At 41.2% G+C, this 17,633-nt stretch overlaps 1 protein-coding gene across 1 annotated transcript; it reads left to right on the top strand.

The window, feature by feature from the left end:
* Positions 1-3,122: 3,122 nt before the first annotated feature.
* On the top strand, positions 3,123-8,644 carry ACTC1 (actin alpha cardiac muscle 1). Its single transcript, XM_054200964.1, has 7 exons — positions 3,123-3,187; positions 3,921-4,069; positions 5,191-5,515; positions 6,129-6,290; positions 6,419-6,610; positions 7,765-7,946; positions 8,321-8,644. Exons 2-7 carry the CDS (start codon positions 3,941-3,943, stop codon positions 8,462-8,464), a joined length of 1,134 nt encoding a protein of 377 aa, XP_054056939.1. The 5' UTR covers positions 3,123-3,187; positions 3,921-3,940; the 3' UTR covers positions 8,465-8,644.
* Positions 8,645-17,633: the final 8,989 nt, after the last annotated feature.

The following is a 17,633-nucleotide window of genomic DNA, read 5'->3' as shown; positions in this document are numbered from 1 at the left end:
GGCTGCAGTCACAACAGCGTCTTGTTGGTTGAATAATACATCCAGTTTTGCCCGTGTACATGTCTCATATATATATTATTTTGCTACCCCATTAATATTGTGTACACATTGAGGCTTCATGCTCCTGCGTGTTCAGGCTGCTTTAGGGTACAAGCAGATGATGTCCACTGCAGACCTGCCGCTATCCCAGTACTCCGTACTTCCAGTGTTCCCTTTGTGTCTGAGGTCACTCCCAATAGCTAAGTCATGAGAAACGTACACAGCGTGTGGGGACCCTGGTCAGTCAGACGCTGGAGTATTTTTCCTCTAGATGACATTGCACAACACACTTCAGTAGGTTTTTCCTTCTTTGTTTGCTTGTTTGGTTTATTTGGGGCTGGAATATCACTATATTGCAGAAAGCAGAATGATTTTTGGTCAAAAGAATAGCTTTAACTGGGTACTTTTCAAATTGCTATGAGGAAGCAGATGTGGTTTTGGATATAGGTACAATGTCTGGTGCCTTTTTCATGTGACCTTGCAACATGCGGGGAGGGAGGAGCGGGGATTGATGAGCTCTCAAGTGCATCAGGATCCTAGATGTGAGTCCTGATGGATTATAAATTTAAAACTTGAAGAAAGAGTAGAGAAACCCAATATTTAGTTGTAAAGTACACAAGAAAATACAGACTGTTTTGTGTAGATTTTGCAGGGAGAGCTGGCTCTGTCTCAGTTTCAGCAGTCTGTCTCTCTCTCTGGCAGAAGGAAATGCAGGATGTGACAGGGAGGGTCTGATTGGGGAAGAATTCAATGCAGCTATCAGCAGCGGGCTTCTATGTAAATACTGTAACACCTCTGAACCGAGGAACAGCTGAGATAACACTGTAAACTAATCTCTAGTGCCGGAGAAGCTGGCCAATCCCTCACATTATATGGTTTCTGTAGAAAAGATGTGCTAAGGAAAAAAAGAAGCAGATTTAAATCATGCATATGGCAACTTACCATGCAGTAAAATAGGCTGACTTTTTAAAATTGAAAGCAGCGTATGGTAAAGTATTTCTTCTTTGAAACAGTCCTCAGTTCCGGGGTGTATATGCTTATACCTCCTTGCATATATATGAATTCTTATATAAATAGGCATTGTTATCATGAAAATATTTTCAACTCTCTGTTACCTGTGCCTGATCAATTTAGATAAATATATACTCACTTGGGGGTCTTATCCCACCAGTATTGATTTTGGTTGATTTTTCATCAACACCAGGAAAACTAAGAGCTAAAATTTGTCCAGAGCAGAAGCACCGAAGCACAGTCTTTCCCTGCTTTGACCTTTTGAGGTCACTGTATTTCACAGTCCTACACCTTCCTTTTTTAGGTAGCTAAGAAAAAAAATGTAATATATACATGGATATATACATGCATACATAATATATATGTGCATATATATTTATATATACATATATATGAAATATATGTACACACACCTTCATACACAAATAGTGTCTCACCTGAAACAGTTTGTGTCTCCTCGAGGCACTTAAAGAAACGCAGGAGCTATCCATGGCCAAGAAGTTTGTTGCTACATCTGCTTCAGAGTTGTGCTCATAATTGGGCACCACCCCAAGATAAACTGGGGCTGGGGTGGAGCTAACCACCTCATTAATTGTGCTAGAAACGAGGAAACCGATTCCACTATCTCCGATTTCAGAAGAAATTAAAGTCCAAGCATCTCTGACGCCCCCTTTGGATACAGTTTAAAAGTGAGTAGCCAGCAATTTCGATCCAGTTCTTGCACCCTTTGTCAGAGCCAAACCAGAGTGCAAGGATGGCTCTTACACCAACACCCCTCAAGCCCCCAAACTGCAGGCTGAGTTGCATTCACAAGTTCTTTTCTTCCACCTCATTTAAGAAGTATATCACCATGTGATGGCGTCTAATAAACCGGACCTGTGTTTAAAGCAGTTGATCCATTTTACTGGGCATTCCCCTCTTGACCTTTACATCCCACCCTTCTCTTCTGTCCCAAACCTCAGTTCTTTTTTCCCCCGTGTTGGCTTGCACGGGCAGACATTGAGCATTTTATAGGCTGAGGTCCCAAAGGACAGTGTACTCTGCGTTATAATGCGGTTCCTCTGGGACACACGTTGACAATCTCTGCCTTCACATACCAGGCCAAACCCACTCAAGGGATGCCACTCCAGTCTTTCTATTTTTAACTAAAAAAAAATAAATAAATCCTGGAGATACATGGATTTTACAGGTTCCACCGCTGGAACGAATTATCAATGTGGGTATTTCGACAACTAAGCAGGAAAACAACTGTCACGTTACGTTAATACCATAGCTGTTTTTTGTCCAAGCTATTCCCATCTCTCATCCTCCACCCCATGCATATCACTATGCGTTACTGATCCACTGTGCATTAAAAGAGAGAAAATGGGGAGTTTATGTATATACCTATTAATGTAAATGAGCAGATCCCATTTTGTGCTATAGATGTCAGCCAAAAGCAGAGAAAAGCACGATTTTTGCTGCATGTGCTCATCAAAGTTTAAAGGAATTCGAGTGCTCACTGCTCCTTCCTAAGGCAATACAGGCAGCAGATGCTGCCTCCATGCAGTGGAAGAGCCCCAGTTGTTGGCACCGAAGTAACTTCACGGGTCGTCGATTAAATAGGAGCTCGACTGGCTTTTTTTTTCAGTGGAAAAAATGAAAATCTGAGGAAGAAAAGACCCGTGGAGCTTCCCCCGCGCCCTCGGCCAGGCCCGAGCATCTCCACTTTCTGGGTCCACCGGGGCCGGCATCCGGCGGGTGTGGACACCCCGGGGTTGCCGCCGGCGGCCGGAGCCGAGCCCCCGGGAGGTGGCCCGGGAAGCCACCTTTCCACCCCGCCACCCGAAAGAGCTGGCCCCCGGGGGGCTGCGCGGGGCTCCCTATTTGGCCATGCGGCGGGCCGGGGGCGCGCTGCCCCGCGCCTGCCTTACATGGGCCGGGCGGCCGGGCTGCGCCGGGGCTGGCCGGGCTCCATTCATGGCTGCGCGGCCGCTCAATGGCGCGGAGCCGACCAAATAAGGAGAAGGTGGCTGCCCCGTCCCGCGGTGGCCCCGGCCGACGCTGCCCCTCGGGGGGGTATAAATTGGGGCGTCTCCGCCGAGCCGGCACCCAGGCTCTCCTCCGCAGCCCCCCCGACGCCGCCGGTGCTGGTCTGGTGAGTTGCGCGGCGGCTCCCGCAGCCCCGCGGGGCCGGCTCGGGGCGGGCAGGGAGGGATAGGGTGGGATGGGACGGGATGGGACGGCACGGCATAGGACCGGACGGTATGAGACGGGACGGCATGGGATGGGATGGGATGGCACGGCATAGGACGGGACGGCATGAGACAGGACGGCGTGGGACGGGACGGGACGGGATGGGACGGGACGGGATGAGATAGTACAGCCGCTGCTCTGCCTGCGCACCTCCCGGCTTGGTGTTACTCCCGCCGGGAACACCGTCCCCGGCCGCCCCCCGCCCAGCACCTGCCGCCGCGCCCCCATGGGGCGCGACGCCCCGCCGCCGGTGAAGTGCCCTGGGCAGGGCCGATCTCTCCGGTTTCAAACCCTTTCCCTCCCGTTTCAATCTGCGGCCCGAGGGTACGGCTAATGATGCCCTAATGAGCGCCCTGCAAGCCGGGGGCGCCTTTTGAAGCGCGGAGAAGGCGGCGGCTGGCGGACCCTATTTAAAGCCCTGCCCACGAGCGTGGCTGAGCCACCGACCATCCTCCCGGGAAGAGTCAAATTTCCCGCTCCCGCCGGCAGCTGCCGGTGTGCCGCCGCCGCCGCCCGTGCCTCCGGGGATGGCGGCGGGAGGGCGCGGAGGGGCCGCCCGGGCGGGCTTGGCGGGGCCCGGCGGCAGCGCCGCGCTATCCGCGGGGCTCTGGACGCGCCGCCGCGCTGTGTTTCAGGTCCGTGCCTCCCTCCGAAGATGTGTGACGACGAGGAGACCACCGCACTGGTGTGCGACAACGGCTCGGGGCTGGTGAAGGCGGGCTTTGCCGGAGACGATGCCCCCAGGGCCGTTTTCCCGTCCATCGTCGGCCGCCCGAGGCACCAGGTAAATACGGACGGACGGACCGGGGCAGGACCGAGCGTTCCCTCTCCAGCAGCCGCCTCCGCACGCCCCTTCTCTCCATGGTTCTTCTGTCCTGTCCCAAATACCCTGCCTTTCCCTCTGCTCACTTCTTGTGGTGGTACTAGCGATGCCTTTCCAGTTCTCTCCGGTGCTTCGCTCAACTCCCGTTTGGCGGTCTCTTATCTCTTTCCTATTGCTGACTCCCTTTCCCCCAGCTATTTCTAATTCACCAGCTTTTGTCGTGACTCTGTCCCTGTTCTCCCTCCTAATGAGCCCAAATCCAGCTTCCTACAAAGCTGCTACCCACTCCATCCCCCAGGCCAGACCTGATGCTGGTGTTAGTTCAAAGGCATCTCCATTGGCTGAATTTGAGTACAACACAGTTTGTTTAAGGCCCTTCCCACCCATCCTGTCCAACGGTTCACATATCAAACACCATCTTTCAATTTCTTCTACTTCTTTTGTCCATCTCTGATCTTACCTTCTCACCACTCTCTAAGCCTCCTTTTCTCTGTTTCCATGTCATTGTCCTTCTCTTTTGCCACGATTAAATCATTACACAGAACATACAGTACTTTTTCTCCTACCATTTCCTTGTTAAAAAGTTTGTAAGACTTTTTTAAAAACTAAAACTTTGTGATTTGTATCTTGTTATTGTGAATATGTTACTGGTGAGTCTCCATAGCAACAGTCATTTTGGCAGTATCTTCATTTTGGAAGTATCTTCCTTCACTAGAAGGCTTACTTGCCTCCATATCTTCTTGTTTATAAGCTCTATTTGTATGTCTCTCTGTATCTTTTCCTGCTCATGATATTGTGCAGTTGTCAAACTTTTGGACCAGAAAGAAGTAACTGAAAATAAAAGATGTATTAAAAAAAGGGGAGGGGGGAATCCTTTAATCTGATTAAAGGAAAAAGGATTTCATGAGAAAGCTTCAAGTCAAGTTCTGTTGACTTAATATTTCAATAATGCTAATTTATTTTCCTAAACAACCTTATAGTGGCGTGACCTTTCTTAAAAATAGCGTAGTTGTCTGTGGTGTAATTGGGTTCTGTGATGTTGTCTTCCTCAAATAATGCTTTTCTGTATTTTCTTCTCTTAGGGTGTTATGGTTGGTATGGGTCAAAAAGATTCCTATGTAGGTGATGAAGCTCAGAGCAAAAGAGGTATCCTTACTTTGAAATATCCCATTGAACATGGCATCATCACCAACTGGGATGACATGGAAAAGATCTGGCACCACACTTTCTACAATGAGCTCCGTGTGGCCCCTGAGGAACACCCTACCTTGCTCACAGAAGCCCCCTTGAACCCTAAAGCTAATCGTGAAAAGATGACACAGATAATGTTTGAGACCTTCAACGTACCTGCTATGTATGTGGCGATCCAGGCTGTCCTGTCCCTGTATGCCTCTGGTCGCACAACAGGTAACGTAAAAAAAATAAACCCTCCTTCCTCATTCCAAATAGGGAAAAAAACCCATAGATCATTCAAATCTATAGAAAACTAGGTGTTTTTAGTTTATAGCAACTGATGATAACAGCAGCAGAAAAGGCAGTAAACGGACTGTGGAAAGAGCAGTGTGGAGCTGTCTGCATTGCTTTCAGAGGGGCACTGTGGAACTGACTCTCCCGCCGCTTGTCATCACGCAAACGAGGAGACACTCCTGTGAAGATACTGCAGTTACACAAGTATTACACCAGTTTAAGGGCTTAAACTGGGCCTAAAAGTTGACCATTATTGGATCGGGACAATCACTATTGCAAATATATTTACTGCTCAGTGTAGTAGCAGTGGAAGGCTGTTTGTGTGGATTAGCTTAAAATATGTACCGGACAACTGTTTTATGGGAAAATTCACACCAAAGACGAATGTCCAGTCAAGCGAAGATAGAAGCAATGGGCAAGATCTTTAGGGCTAAAATAGAATGATGCTACTTTATATTGCCTGAAAAATCCTTTATTTTGTTGTGTTTCTTGCTGCTTAGTGTGCCGAAGGGCTGTAGGTGATTCCAACTGCTCTCTGACATTTCTCTCCCAGGTATTGTTCTTGACTCTGGCGATGGCGTCACCCACAATGTACCTATTTATGAAGGTTATGCTTTGCCTCATGCTATCATGCGTCTGGATCTGGCTGGCAGGGATCTGACTGACTACCTCATGAAGATCCTCACGGAGCGTGGCTATTCCTTTGTGACAACAGGTCAGTCCTTCAACTTTGCCCTCTTCAACTTTGCCCTCCTGTGAAAATCCTTGTGTCTTTCTTGGCCTGCCTTCTTCCTCTAGTATTGTGCTTATCCAAACCTTGATTTGATTCCCGTGTATCTGCAGCTGAACGTGAGATTGTTCGTGATATCAAAGAGAAATTGTGCTACGTTGCACTGGACTTCGAGAATGAAATGGCCACTGCTGCCTCTTCTTCCTCTCTGGAAAAGAGCTATGAATTGCCCGATGGTCAAGTGATCACAATCGGTAACGAACGTTTCCGCTGCCCAGAAACCTTATTCCAGCCATCCTTTATTGGTAAGTGTTCCCAGGAAATTGTCCTTTCAGTAGGAGGTATGAATGAATCAGAAGATCCAGAAGGTGTCCCACTCCTCTTCCTGCTTATCTAAATTTGGCATGAAATCAAACAAATAATGAATTAGATCATCTGGTCCCTGTAAGCTGCGCTTAATATAAGCTCAGATGGTAATTAGCTGAGCTTTGGGGTTGTCTTGAAAGTTTTAGACCAGGTTTTAGGGTCACAATTTTTCGTGATGAAATGGAGTTAGAATATCATCATGTCAGGATGGAAAGAATAGCTTCCAGTGCTGTGTTTGTAAAGCTTAGGCTTAAAACAGTATCTGAAGAAGAAGTGAAGTGCCTAGGAGAGGGGAAAAAAAAAAAAGAAGGAAGGTTTGTGTATATTTATATGCACGGTAATTGAACATTGGCATGGTCAAGATGGTAAGCTTTGCTGTTTGTGAGTGCAGCTGACAGATATAGCAAATGCTTATACTCTTAAGTCCTGGGCAATAAGCGCAGTTGTTCATCAGCTGACATCTCACTGTGGATCTAGTGTCAGCCTTTTCAGGAAGCACCTGTCAAAATTAATAAACTGGAATGCAACCTACAAACACTTGCTTCTGGTTTCTTTTTCCTTACCACAAAGTACTAATATCTTGGTTACATCTTGTCCTGATGTTTATAAATGGTATAGACTGTATTTTGAGTAGGCTGAAAAAGAAACAAGGTTATTATTGTCTTCTTTAATTCTACCTCAGCTGCTTTTGTTGTCTTTATTGCTGTCTTTTCTATATTCAACTAATGTTTTTTGTGAGACTCTGACATAACCTGATACTCATCTTTTCTGTTCTATATAACTTTCTCCCATTGCCATATACTAAATGAGTTTATCTTGTGTGTCTACCTCTTCTCTTACTGCATATTTTGAGCATCTTTCCTTTGCACATGCATTATGATTCTTACAATTTCTAACAAAGAATTTTCATTTTCTTAGCTAGTTCTGTATTATATTTTTATGTTTTTCTATGACATTTAATAATCAGTAAGTAATTTTACAAAAAAAATATCATAACAGTTCATATTAATGATGATGAGAAATGCCGAGAGTTCTCTTCAAGCAAACCTCTTGTATAATTTACTGATCTACTACGGTCTTCTTTCTTCTCAAGGTATGGAATCCGCTGGTATTCACGAAACTACCTACAACAGTATCATGAAGTGTGATATTGATATTCGTAAGGACCTGTATGCTAACAACGTCCTCTCAGGTGGAACGACAATGTACCCTGGCATTGCTGATCGCATGCAGAAGGAAATCACTGCACTTGCTCCTAGCACTATGAAGATCAAGGTGAGGAATTTGACTCTGTACTGTAAAATGTGGATGGGAAAATGTCCACATCATTAAATTGGTGTATAGGAACAACTCAAAAGTGAGATCAACAGCTGATGAACAAATGAGAGGAAATTCCGTTTAATCAGCATAATTATATTGATTAGAAGCAAGGGTTACAAAAGAGGAAAATATGGTTATAGATTTTCTTAGAGAATATTATACGTATTGTACCAGCTGCTGAAGATCAAGACATTTATTATAGAGAAGTTCTTTATTTACTTAAGGATTTTTTTATGATTTACTTAGTGATTTGTTACACTGGTGATGTGGGTTGGTTGTTCAGAAATGTAACTGTTAAATGAGGATCTTGTTGCTTTTCTTTATCCTAGATCATTGCCCCACCTGAGCGCAAGTACTCTGTCTGGATTGGTGGCTCCATTCTAGCATCTCTGTCCACCTTCCAGCAAATGTGGATCAGTAAACAGGAGTACGATGAAGCTGGTCCATCCATTGTTCACCGCAAGTGCTTCTAAGCACTTTCCCCTCAATTTACTTCCCACTCAGGATGACGACAATATGCTTCTTGGAGTCTTCTGGCAACCCTTCCTGAACTCTTCAGTCATTGTACAGTTTGTTTACACACCCGTGCAATTTATTTGTGCTTCTAATATTTATTGCTTTATAAATAAACAAGATCTGGGACTTGCAACCTACCAATGACTGTCTTTTTTTTTCATTATAAGTATTCTTTGGTTAAAAAAATGAGATTAAACACCCTGGGATTTGGAAACTCCCATCAAACCTACCAATGCCTTCACTGCATGCACGTCCTTCTAACCGATGTAGGCATGTGAGGTCGTGGTTTTCTATTAGGAAGAATTTATAGTTTCATTTTGAAACTTGAAACAAAAGAAGCATCATATATCAAGGCTTGCAAAGAAATAGCCTTGAGACTTGAGACAAAGTAACTGGAAAAAGTGGAAAGAAATCTCTCATAGTCACTCACTGCGGTTAGAAATGTTTCTTCCGTTGCATTCACTATAACCCAAGTATTTTAATATCAATTTATTGAAAGCCAAAGTTTCTGTAAAAGTATTATGTTAATATATTTAGAATGTGATTTATAACTAATTAGCTCAATCCTAAAGAGTCATACAATTGTTTTCTGTGGGCTATAAAATTTATGACAAAACGTTAATTCAAACTGACAGTTTACTCATCTTCCCTCATCTCTTTAAAGCCAGAGATAAAGAAGTGAAGCGTTTATTGTATTAATGCAAAAGAATCAAACTTTTGCTGTATAAACATACAATGGTTATAACCGTGATTATTTTCACATCATCGTTCATATGTTTTAGGCAATTCTTAATCCTTAATCTTTGCTATTCTTTGTTGCTATTTGACCCAGATACTACGATCAAAAATTGCACACTTTCCATCAGCTTTTTTGTTTCTCGCCGTGACTTTTTATAACTGTGCTCTTCGATTTTATTTTTTTTTTTTAAAGTAATATCTAAAAAGTGAAGTACAGAATTCTCTGGGAGATTTTCATTAAAATAATGGGACCAGTCAGTACCATAGTTTGAACTATGTACAGTCTGGAGTTTGCCTAAATTTGATTTAGGAAATCAATTAAAGCATTTATCAAGCTGTGCAGGTAGTTAGTTAGGCGTGTGCTTAGCTGAAAGCCATTACAGATGTTTGAAAAGATTAGATTTCATGGTCATTTTATACTCAAATGGAAATAAAAAAAACCCCAAACCCCAAAACGTAATGATAATAGGCAGTTTACACAGCTGCAGGGAGACTTTTCCTGTTTCTCCTACCTCTTATTTTCTGGAAAGGCATTAAAACTGGCCATTAGATGTGATCTGATTTTTCTCTTTGAATATATGAAGACGTATTTAGTATCTGTCTTGAATTTACTTATCACTCAAAGACATTTTGCTGAAGGTGCCATTGTAATTGCTTACTATCATCTTGCAACTGCAATACTCAAATATTTCTACATATTTTTGCTTTTGGTCAGAGAAGGTAGATGGAGTTGTTAAATATAGATAAAATTTAAACAAACATAAAATTTTATACCTTTTTACAATTTAAACATAAATTTAAACATTTTAAACATAAAAATGAAATTTTAGCATAAATATGAAATACTTATCTTTACACTGCACATAGTATTACTGAAATGCTGCTACAAATAGGCCTTTTCACAATCCAACACAAATTAATTAACTTGTGAATCTGTTAAGGCAGAGTCAACAGCTTCCACTGTTCTCAAGAAGGTTTCAAGAGTAAGGAATCACTCTGAAGTTCACACCATGGAGAAATTTTGTATATTTTGAAAACACGGGAACATTTCCAGATTTCTGACCAACACAAATTTAATTGCCCTAACTTAAATAACATTTGCCAATAAAGTTTTGAAGTTTGGATGTTGTCTTTCAGAACCATTGCACTTTTCTTGCTTGGTCTTGCTTGCTAATTTGAAAGATTCAGCTGGTCAGAAAGGTCATCTCAGGTATTAGTGTGAATTAATAGGGTGATACTGGACATAAATTGCAACTAATTGGAGCTTAAAATGTTAGGCAAGCATGCAAAGGGCATGCTAAGTCAGAGCCGGTGGCTTCCTGACTGACTGGCTCTGACTGATAGGTCAGGAATGGCAGGCGTACAGCTGGCACCACATTCACGGCTGGGATTGAGAGTTCACCCTTGAGCATGTGGGCACGAGGAAGGAACTGCAGGAAGCCACTGATTGCATGACATTCTTTCCATAGCCATTTTTTGGGTTTGTAGTTCACAGTTTATGGAAATGGATATGGGCAGCAAGGATTGTGCAAAAGGCTGGTATGCTTGAGTACAATGTAGGATATGATCAAAAAGCAGTGTCTTACTCTCACTCTCCTACAGTGTGTTTCCAAATGTATTCAGTTTTAATACAGTAATCCCATATTTTGCCATTGTAAAATATGTATTCACACTCATTGCAGTGAAAACTTTAATAATTAAATGGGATGGGAAGTATTTTTATATATATATACACACATAACTATTTATGGAAGAAAACTTGGGAAAAGTCTCATTCTTTTAAATATGGATAATACAACTGATCAGTGTGATTGAGAAGAATCTGAGTGTTGAGTCACATAAGCTAGGATTCGAAATTCTACTAAGAGATGCCACCACATAAGTTTGCCCTCTGTTTACATTTTAGAGTAAGCTTTAGTAGTGGTGGCATGCAATATGTATGGCACATGAAGATAGGGAATGGGATGCAGAAATTAACTGGAGAGCACCTATGTGATAACCAGTAAAATTATTGCAGATACTTGCTTGCAAAAGGCAAATTAAAACCCAGCTGTACCCAAGCCCTGCTGTGAACATCTACAGGGGTTCGACCTACAATCTTCATCTCTGAAGCACCTCAGCTGATGAAGACATAAATTTTGAGACTGAAGGATCACAGCTAACCTTCATTGCTCTTGTTGAGATTGTCTTTGGATGGAAGAGGGAAATTTAATGTTTAGTCGAACTTATAGATTCAACACACTTGTTTTGAAAAGCAGCATGGGTACATGGCAAAACGTCTACCTGCTGCACTGAAGCGTGTCCTCTTATTTGACTTTGCAGCTGCTGGTTGCTAACATGTAAAGTGGTGTGGAGGTCACTCTGTGGAAGCCGGTCTGATGTGATTTTATACGTAGGTAGAGCATCTTTATTCAGTTAGAAGGGCTAAAAAGTGTTAAGAAATACTAACATACATCAGTAAGAGCTGGGACGAAATCTTATGGCCTGCTCTAGCAGCCAGAACAACACAGCCCAGTACTTCTGCTTTTGACTGAAGGACATTGGGATTTTGCCACTGTTGCCTGACCCACAGACCTTACAGAAAACTTTCCTTCTAGATTGAGGAGCATGTTGGCACTTAAGGAGTATTGAGAAATAGGATTATGATCAGAACAGAAAGCTTGTCACATCTCCATGGAGTAGGCGCTAAGAATCTGAAAATCCTGCCATTCTGCTTAAAAAGATGGATTTTTTTTGGCAGGAAATAAGGAGATATTTCAGAATTCACTTGTTAGCATTTCAAGGCTCTTTCAAAAAAATTGTTAGGACAGTCATTATAAATTTGATAGAGTTGTCTACTTTGCACTAATCTTCTCTAAAAAAGCTGTTTTAGCTAAAGACTTTAAAAAGTCAGCCTAAGGCAAAGCACTAATATGAACATTTTTAGCTTGAATAATTGAATTCTGCAGAGTGGTAATTTTTTAATGTAGAATAAGAGGCTTTTATACCTAAAAACATTAGATTACTCTAAATATATTTGACAGTCAAATTAATCAACAATAATAACATTACAATCAAAAAAAAATCAAGAAAAACCTCTTGGCTGCTGGTTGGATAAACTGAATACGAGGCCCAGGCAGAGATTATTGCTTTCTTCCAGTGACAGCTGAACCCAGTCCCACCCTGAAGCACCCTGTGACAGAAACCTCTGTTATTACCAAGACACAAGAAAAAGGAAAAAAAAATAATTTATAAAATTGAGCGATTAGTAAATCTCACTTATTACACTCAAGAAAGAAGCAATTAAGGCAGTTAACATACTACTAAATTACCTTTGCTTTTTCTCCTGAGGGTGACTGATTGCTGAAACTCGCAAACTCAGCATATAGAAAAGTTAATTATTGGAAAAAAATTATTATGCTGGTATGTAACTAAAGGATGGATTTAATTTGTGATTAGGCTGTCCTGTGTGAATAATGTTGGAGGAACAGAGTTTAACAGACTTTAGCAAAAGTTAATGCAGCTGACAGCAGTCTTATTTTTCATTATAAAGAAATAATTCACAAAATACAGTATATTTGAGGTCTACCAAATATAGGGCAGTATGCTTTCTTAGAGGAGATGAACTGTATTTCAGGAACATTTTTTTAACCGTTTTCTGTCCAGTGATATACGTATGTAGGGGAAAAAGTGGATGTGGAATGGCATAAAGCTTTATCAGCATAGATTTACATAACACGTAAATGATGTAGTAAGTCTGGGAAGGTACCCAATAAAATGCAGGTAGTGAGGCAGTAAGAAAGAGCTTAAAGATTAGTTCTGAGTCTCTAAGTCCCCCAGGTTTAGATGACAGAAAGTGCATTGTCAATGATAATGAGGACTACATGAGCTTCCATTCTAAAGGGTTCCAAATGCTTTATGAGCTATATTGTGGCTTCTAGATAAGGTTTTGCAAAAAGGCGATGCTCAAAGGGAAACTGAGGAGCTCCTGGGTGTTAGAGAGGGTCTTGCAACTCCAGCTCTTCTGGAGAGCGTGGAAATAGGTGGCCGTAGCAGCACAGCAACTCCTGCCATGTATTCCTCCCTCTGCCACAGCACTCTGTAGCTGTGTGTGTCTGCCTCGGCTGAGGTGAGAAAGAAAGAAGGTGAAAAATACAGTTCATTGTGTTCTGGGGAGGAAGGGGCCTAGGACGCACACATTGCTGGGCCCGTTGGGGTGGGAAGGTCTTCCACAGCATCCAAAAGCACAGGGATTTTACAGTAGCTGTTATCAAGGAAAAAATATAAGTTCAGGGAATTCAAGCCGTATTCTCATGTTTGTGTAATAGATGAATTTTGACAAAGAATTTCATACTACTTCTTTGTTTTTTATTTTGATTATATAAACTATTTTCAGGACATAGCCTCACATAACTAAGCCTCTATTTTGTTAAAAAAACCACGAAACGCAAACAGAATAAAACACGTTAATCTTAAGCAAGAAAAATATCCACCTTGGGTCTTTCTTTTTTAAACTAAGTATTTTTGGTTACTGAAAATGTTTTAAAGTTAACTATTAGATTTGTTTGTGTGAGTGTGTGTGTGAGTGACAAGCCCAATGCAAGATGGTTTGCAATGTTCTGGTTCTCTGGTGAGACAGAGTGGAGAAGGATTCTTGCAGAAACTTCAGCAGATTTGCAGGACAAACCACCGAACAAGTCACAAGAAAAAAGTACTTTACTTCTTTAGCATGAATTATGCCTTGAATTTAGCCACTAAACTGGGAGATTCTCCCTTGTCAAGGAACACCACCTGCAATAAAACTTTGCTTTCCACCAGTTAAATCAAGCCCATTTCTTTTTACTTAGGGTAAAAGACTAAAGGGAATCCTTAGTCTTCTATTACAGGCTAAACAGAATACACCTTTCTTGTGCTAAATGTGTGACTTCATTATCTGATGTGTTAGTTTGACAATTTGAGTAACTGATTATCTAAATTCATGTCATTAACTAATTGATATACTACTTCAGCGCTGGTTGTGAATTCAACTTTATTACCCTACTGTTTCATTCATAATTAATATCCTGAACTCACCGCAGGCAGCCTGTGTGTAAACGCATGAATGTGAGTTGGGAAAAATGCAATCTGTGGTTTTACTCCTGCAAACGTTCAATGATTTCTTTGATCTGTATTTAAAAAGTCATATGTATATTTACAGGAATGATTATATAGCAAGTATTTAATGTATATTATGGCTTACTAAATGACATAATCCATTATGAGATACTATAAAGTGCCCAGATATACTTTAAATTGTAATGTATTATGTTGTAAAATACAATTGTAAAATAACCTTTACTATGTGATGAACAAGTTTACACAAATGTTCTTAGGCCTTACTAGTCTTACTGGTGTGGAAATTATTTTAGATTTATTTTTAATTGACTTGGAGCTGTTCCGTGCAGCTCAGCTCTGTATGGCAACCAGACAAACCACAGTAATGCAGTAGCTTTTGATCTTTTGCCCATACATTTTGACAGGCAAATTGAATGGACTTTAAAAGACGCTTACATGGAACAATTATCTTCTTTGCACATAGGAAAATGAGTGATTATGTTATTGCTGATGATAGTCACTCTTGCATTTCTTTGATTCTGGGTGCTCCAAAGTGTTTGCCACAATAATATAGACGCACATACACACTCGCACACGTATATATTTATACATATGTATGTGTATATACCTACATACATATATATTTACACATATGTATGCATATACACGTATACAAATATTTTCCCTAAGTCTTCTCTTTAACTTCGCAATATAAGAGTGTTCCTGGCCTGGTAACAAGTTTCAGAGACCACGTCTGTATGACATAGCATACGTGCATCCTCTCTAGAAACTCAGCATAGTTGAAGTTGGAAGGACAAATATTTCATGTCAGAAACATCACAGAGATATTTGACTAAGACACAACTGTGGATATTTTGTAACCTAGTCCCTAAGAGAAGTTGATTCCTAGTTTCGGTTTCTGCTCAAGACAAAACCTCAGAATTCCGGAATTTTGAGAACAGATCAGAATTGAAGTGTTTTTAGTGATAATGTGAAATACTCTTTCCTTCTTACAAACTACAGTCAAAGTGACACAAATTACGTTCTTCAGACATAGCCTGAATACATCACATACTGCTGAAAGTGTAAAAAATGCACAAAGACACGTAGAGAATAAGTTTGGAATGTCTGGTGTCACATTCTGTATTTTAATGGCTGCAGCAATAATTTTGTAGAATTTTCCTTTCTGCTCAAACATGATGTCAGCCCTGGTCATCAACTGGGTGGACAAATTTGTTTCTGCCCTTTCATTTCAACTGAGACTATGAATTCTGCCCATCGTACTGGCACCTAACAGAAATAGGAAACTACCTTCTGACCTTATTTTTGTAAATAAACAGCATATGAAATTATCAGGAATAGTACCCTGCAGGCTCTTCCTTCTGCCAAAAGACATACAAAGGGTTCATTTGCTCATCCTGTCCATATATATTATACAAAGCAAATCGTGAGCAACTATATTGCCATTTAAAATGCTAAAAAGGCTTTTTCTTTTGTAAGTAATAATACAGAGACGATGATTGTGCAATCTCCAAATAGGGTCGTGTGGTGACAGAGAGACAGTGGGTGCTATTAAAAGCTTGACATTTATCACTCACGGTCGTTAAATTTATCATGGTATTTGTGGCATTTGCCAATCTAAGTATAGAGAATGCCACAAATACCACAGAACAGATAAATACTGCTGTGCAAACCCCAGCAAACTGCTGGTGGTGCTTTGCTAAACCTATAGCGCTCTGTGTTCTGGAAATGCATTGCAGGTGCTACTAGCTAGGATTTTCTCAGTGTGGAAAAGGCAGAAAAGTTTGTTATGCTTTTGTTTTCCTTGTCTATTTAGACCAAAAGGTCTATTGTATATGAAATATTTATCTGTGTCTCTTTGTAGCCTCCAGAGCAATGGAGACCCTATCAGAGTCTGAGTGTCCTAAAGCTAATAAGAACCAGATCGTGGCATGTTGTTCACACAGACAAAATGGAGTCTATCCAGTACATGAAGATTAGGAATTGTTCCACTGGAAAATATGCCATGTATCTTACGACAAGCAACCCACTGTGCAAGTCCAGTTGGAAAAAATGGCTTTTAAAGAAGAAAGTTGTCCTCTAGGACACAAGAGCTCTAGAGCTCTGTTTAAATCCTTAAGGACAGAATGGACATAATCAATCACATTGTACACTTACTCTAAGACACACAAAAAATCATCATTATTTTCTTTGCAATAACTGCAGAGAAGACGTTAAGATAAAAAAGTGCCTAATGGAACTATTTTTTCTTCACCTAATAAAACAACTTTAGTGGTGGCAGAGGAGATAAAGGCTTTGCCATTGTCTTGCAGTCTTGGGGTTTTGGAGTCTAGGCATCCAAATCCCATCGGTACCTTGGAAAAATACTGTTTCTTGACTTCTTCGAGTTCACAGAGTGAATATGAAATGGATAGCTGCTCTTGTGTCTTATCTGCAGGTATAGTTCGGTCCCAGTTTGACTGGAGAAGGTACTGTGGTGCTAAAGGACCAATTCTCATAGGTATTAAGTTGTGTAATGGGTATTTGGCTGTAGCTTAAGAAAGTGTAGCAAAAAGCTGAAAGAATGTGACCATGGTTGTGGCCAAGTTCTTCTTCTTTGGCAATGACGTTCACTTAATGTTCACTTGATTCTACCCTCGCAGGACAGACCTAAGCCTAGAGCTAGATCATTTCCCTGTTATGGAGCTGTTAAGACTGGCTATTTGATTATATCTTAAGCTTTTGGATGCATCTGGTTACAGCAGATGGCACTGAAGAGTATATAATGAAATTCCTGGTCTCTCAACAAAACCTGTGTGTTACAGGTCAGTCCTGATCTCAGTCCTTGACATGACCTCTTTACCTTTATTTGGCAGGCATTCTCCCCAAAATTCCCTGCTCTTTCCACAAACATGATTCACCTGGTGAAAGCAATGGAAGGAAGTATGTTAGGGAAAGAGGGCACTGTATCCAACGTCAGCATTTCTAGAATCATTTAATATTTACCCAAATCATAGGTATATTGAGCTCTTTAAAAATCTCTTTAGAAGTGGAACGTTGAATTTTGATTCAATGAGTATTATTTTGTAAGACTAGAACTTCAGAAACAGCTTAAACGTAGAACAAAAATGCTGCACTGTATTCTTACGTCCATAAAAAAATAATTAAGGACCAAATTCTCAGCTCAGCTAAATCGGAACACTGCTCTTGTTTTGAAGCCAATGATACTAGTAGGACTGTCTAAAATAGGTGAGGGTATGGCTGTTTTTCTGAATAGTTCTTTTTTTCTTCCCATGCTGTAAAGCTCCAGTGCAC

The sequence above is a fragment of the Rissa tridactyla genome, chromosome 4 (assembly GCF_028500815.1).
Source record: "Rissa tridactyla isolate bRisTri1 chromosome 4, bRisTri1.patW.cur.20221130, whole genome shotgun sequence".
In the NCBI taxonomy this organism is placed as follows: domain Eukaryota; kingdom Metazoa; phylum Chordata; class Aves; order Charadriiformes; family Laridae; genus Rissa; species Rissa tridactyla.
This window is presented reverse-complemented; position numbering and strand designations above follow the sequence as displayed.

Excerpts from the sequence above, each read along its gene's own strand:
- ACTC1 (XM_054200964.1), top strand. The coding sequence starts at position 3,941 with ATGTGTGACGACGAGGAGACCACCGCACTGGTGTGCGACAACGGCTCG. Across the intron at positions 4,070-5,190 it reads TCGGCCGCCCGAGGCACCAG|GGTGTTATGGTTGGTATGGG; the intron begins GTAAATACGGAC and ends TTCTTCTCTTAG. Across the intron at positions 6,611-7,764 it reads ATTCCAGCCATCCTTTATTG|GTATGGAATCCGCTGGTATT; the intron begins GTAAGTGTTCCC and ends TTTCTTCTCAAG.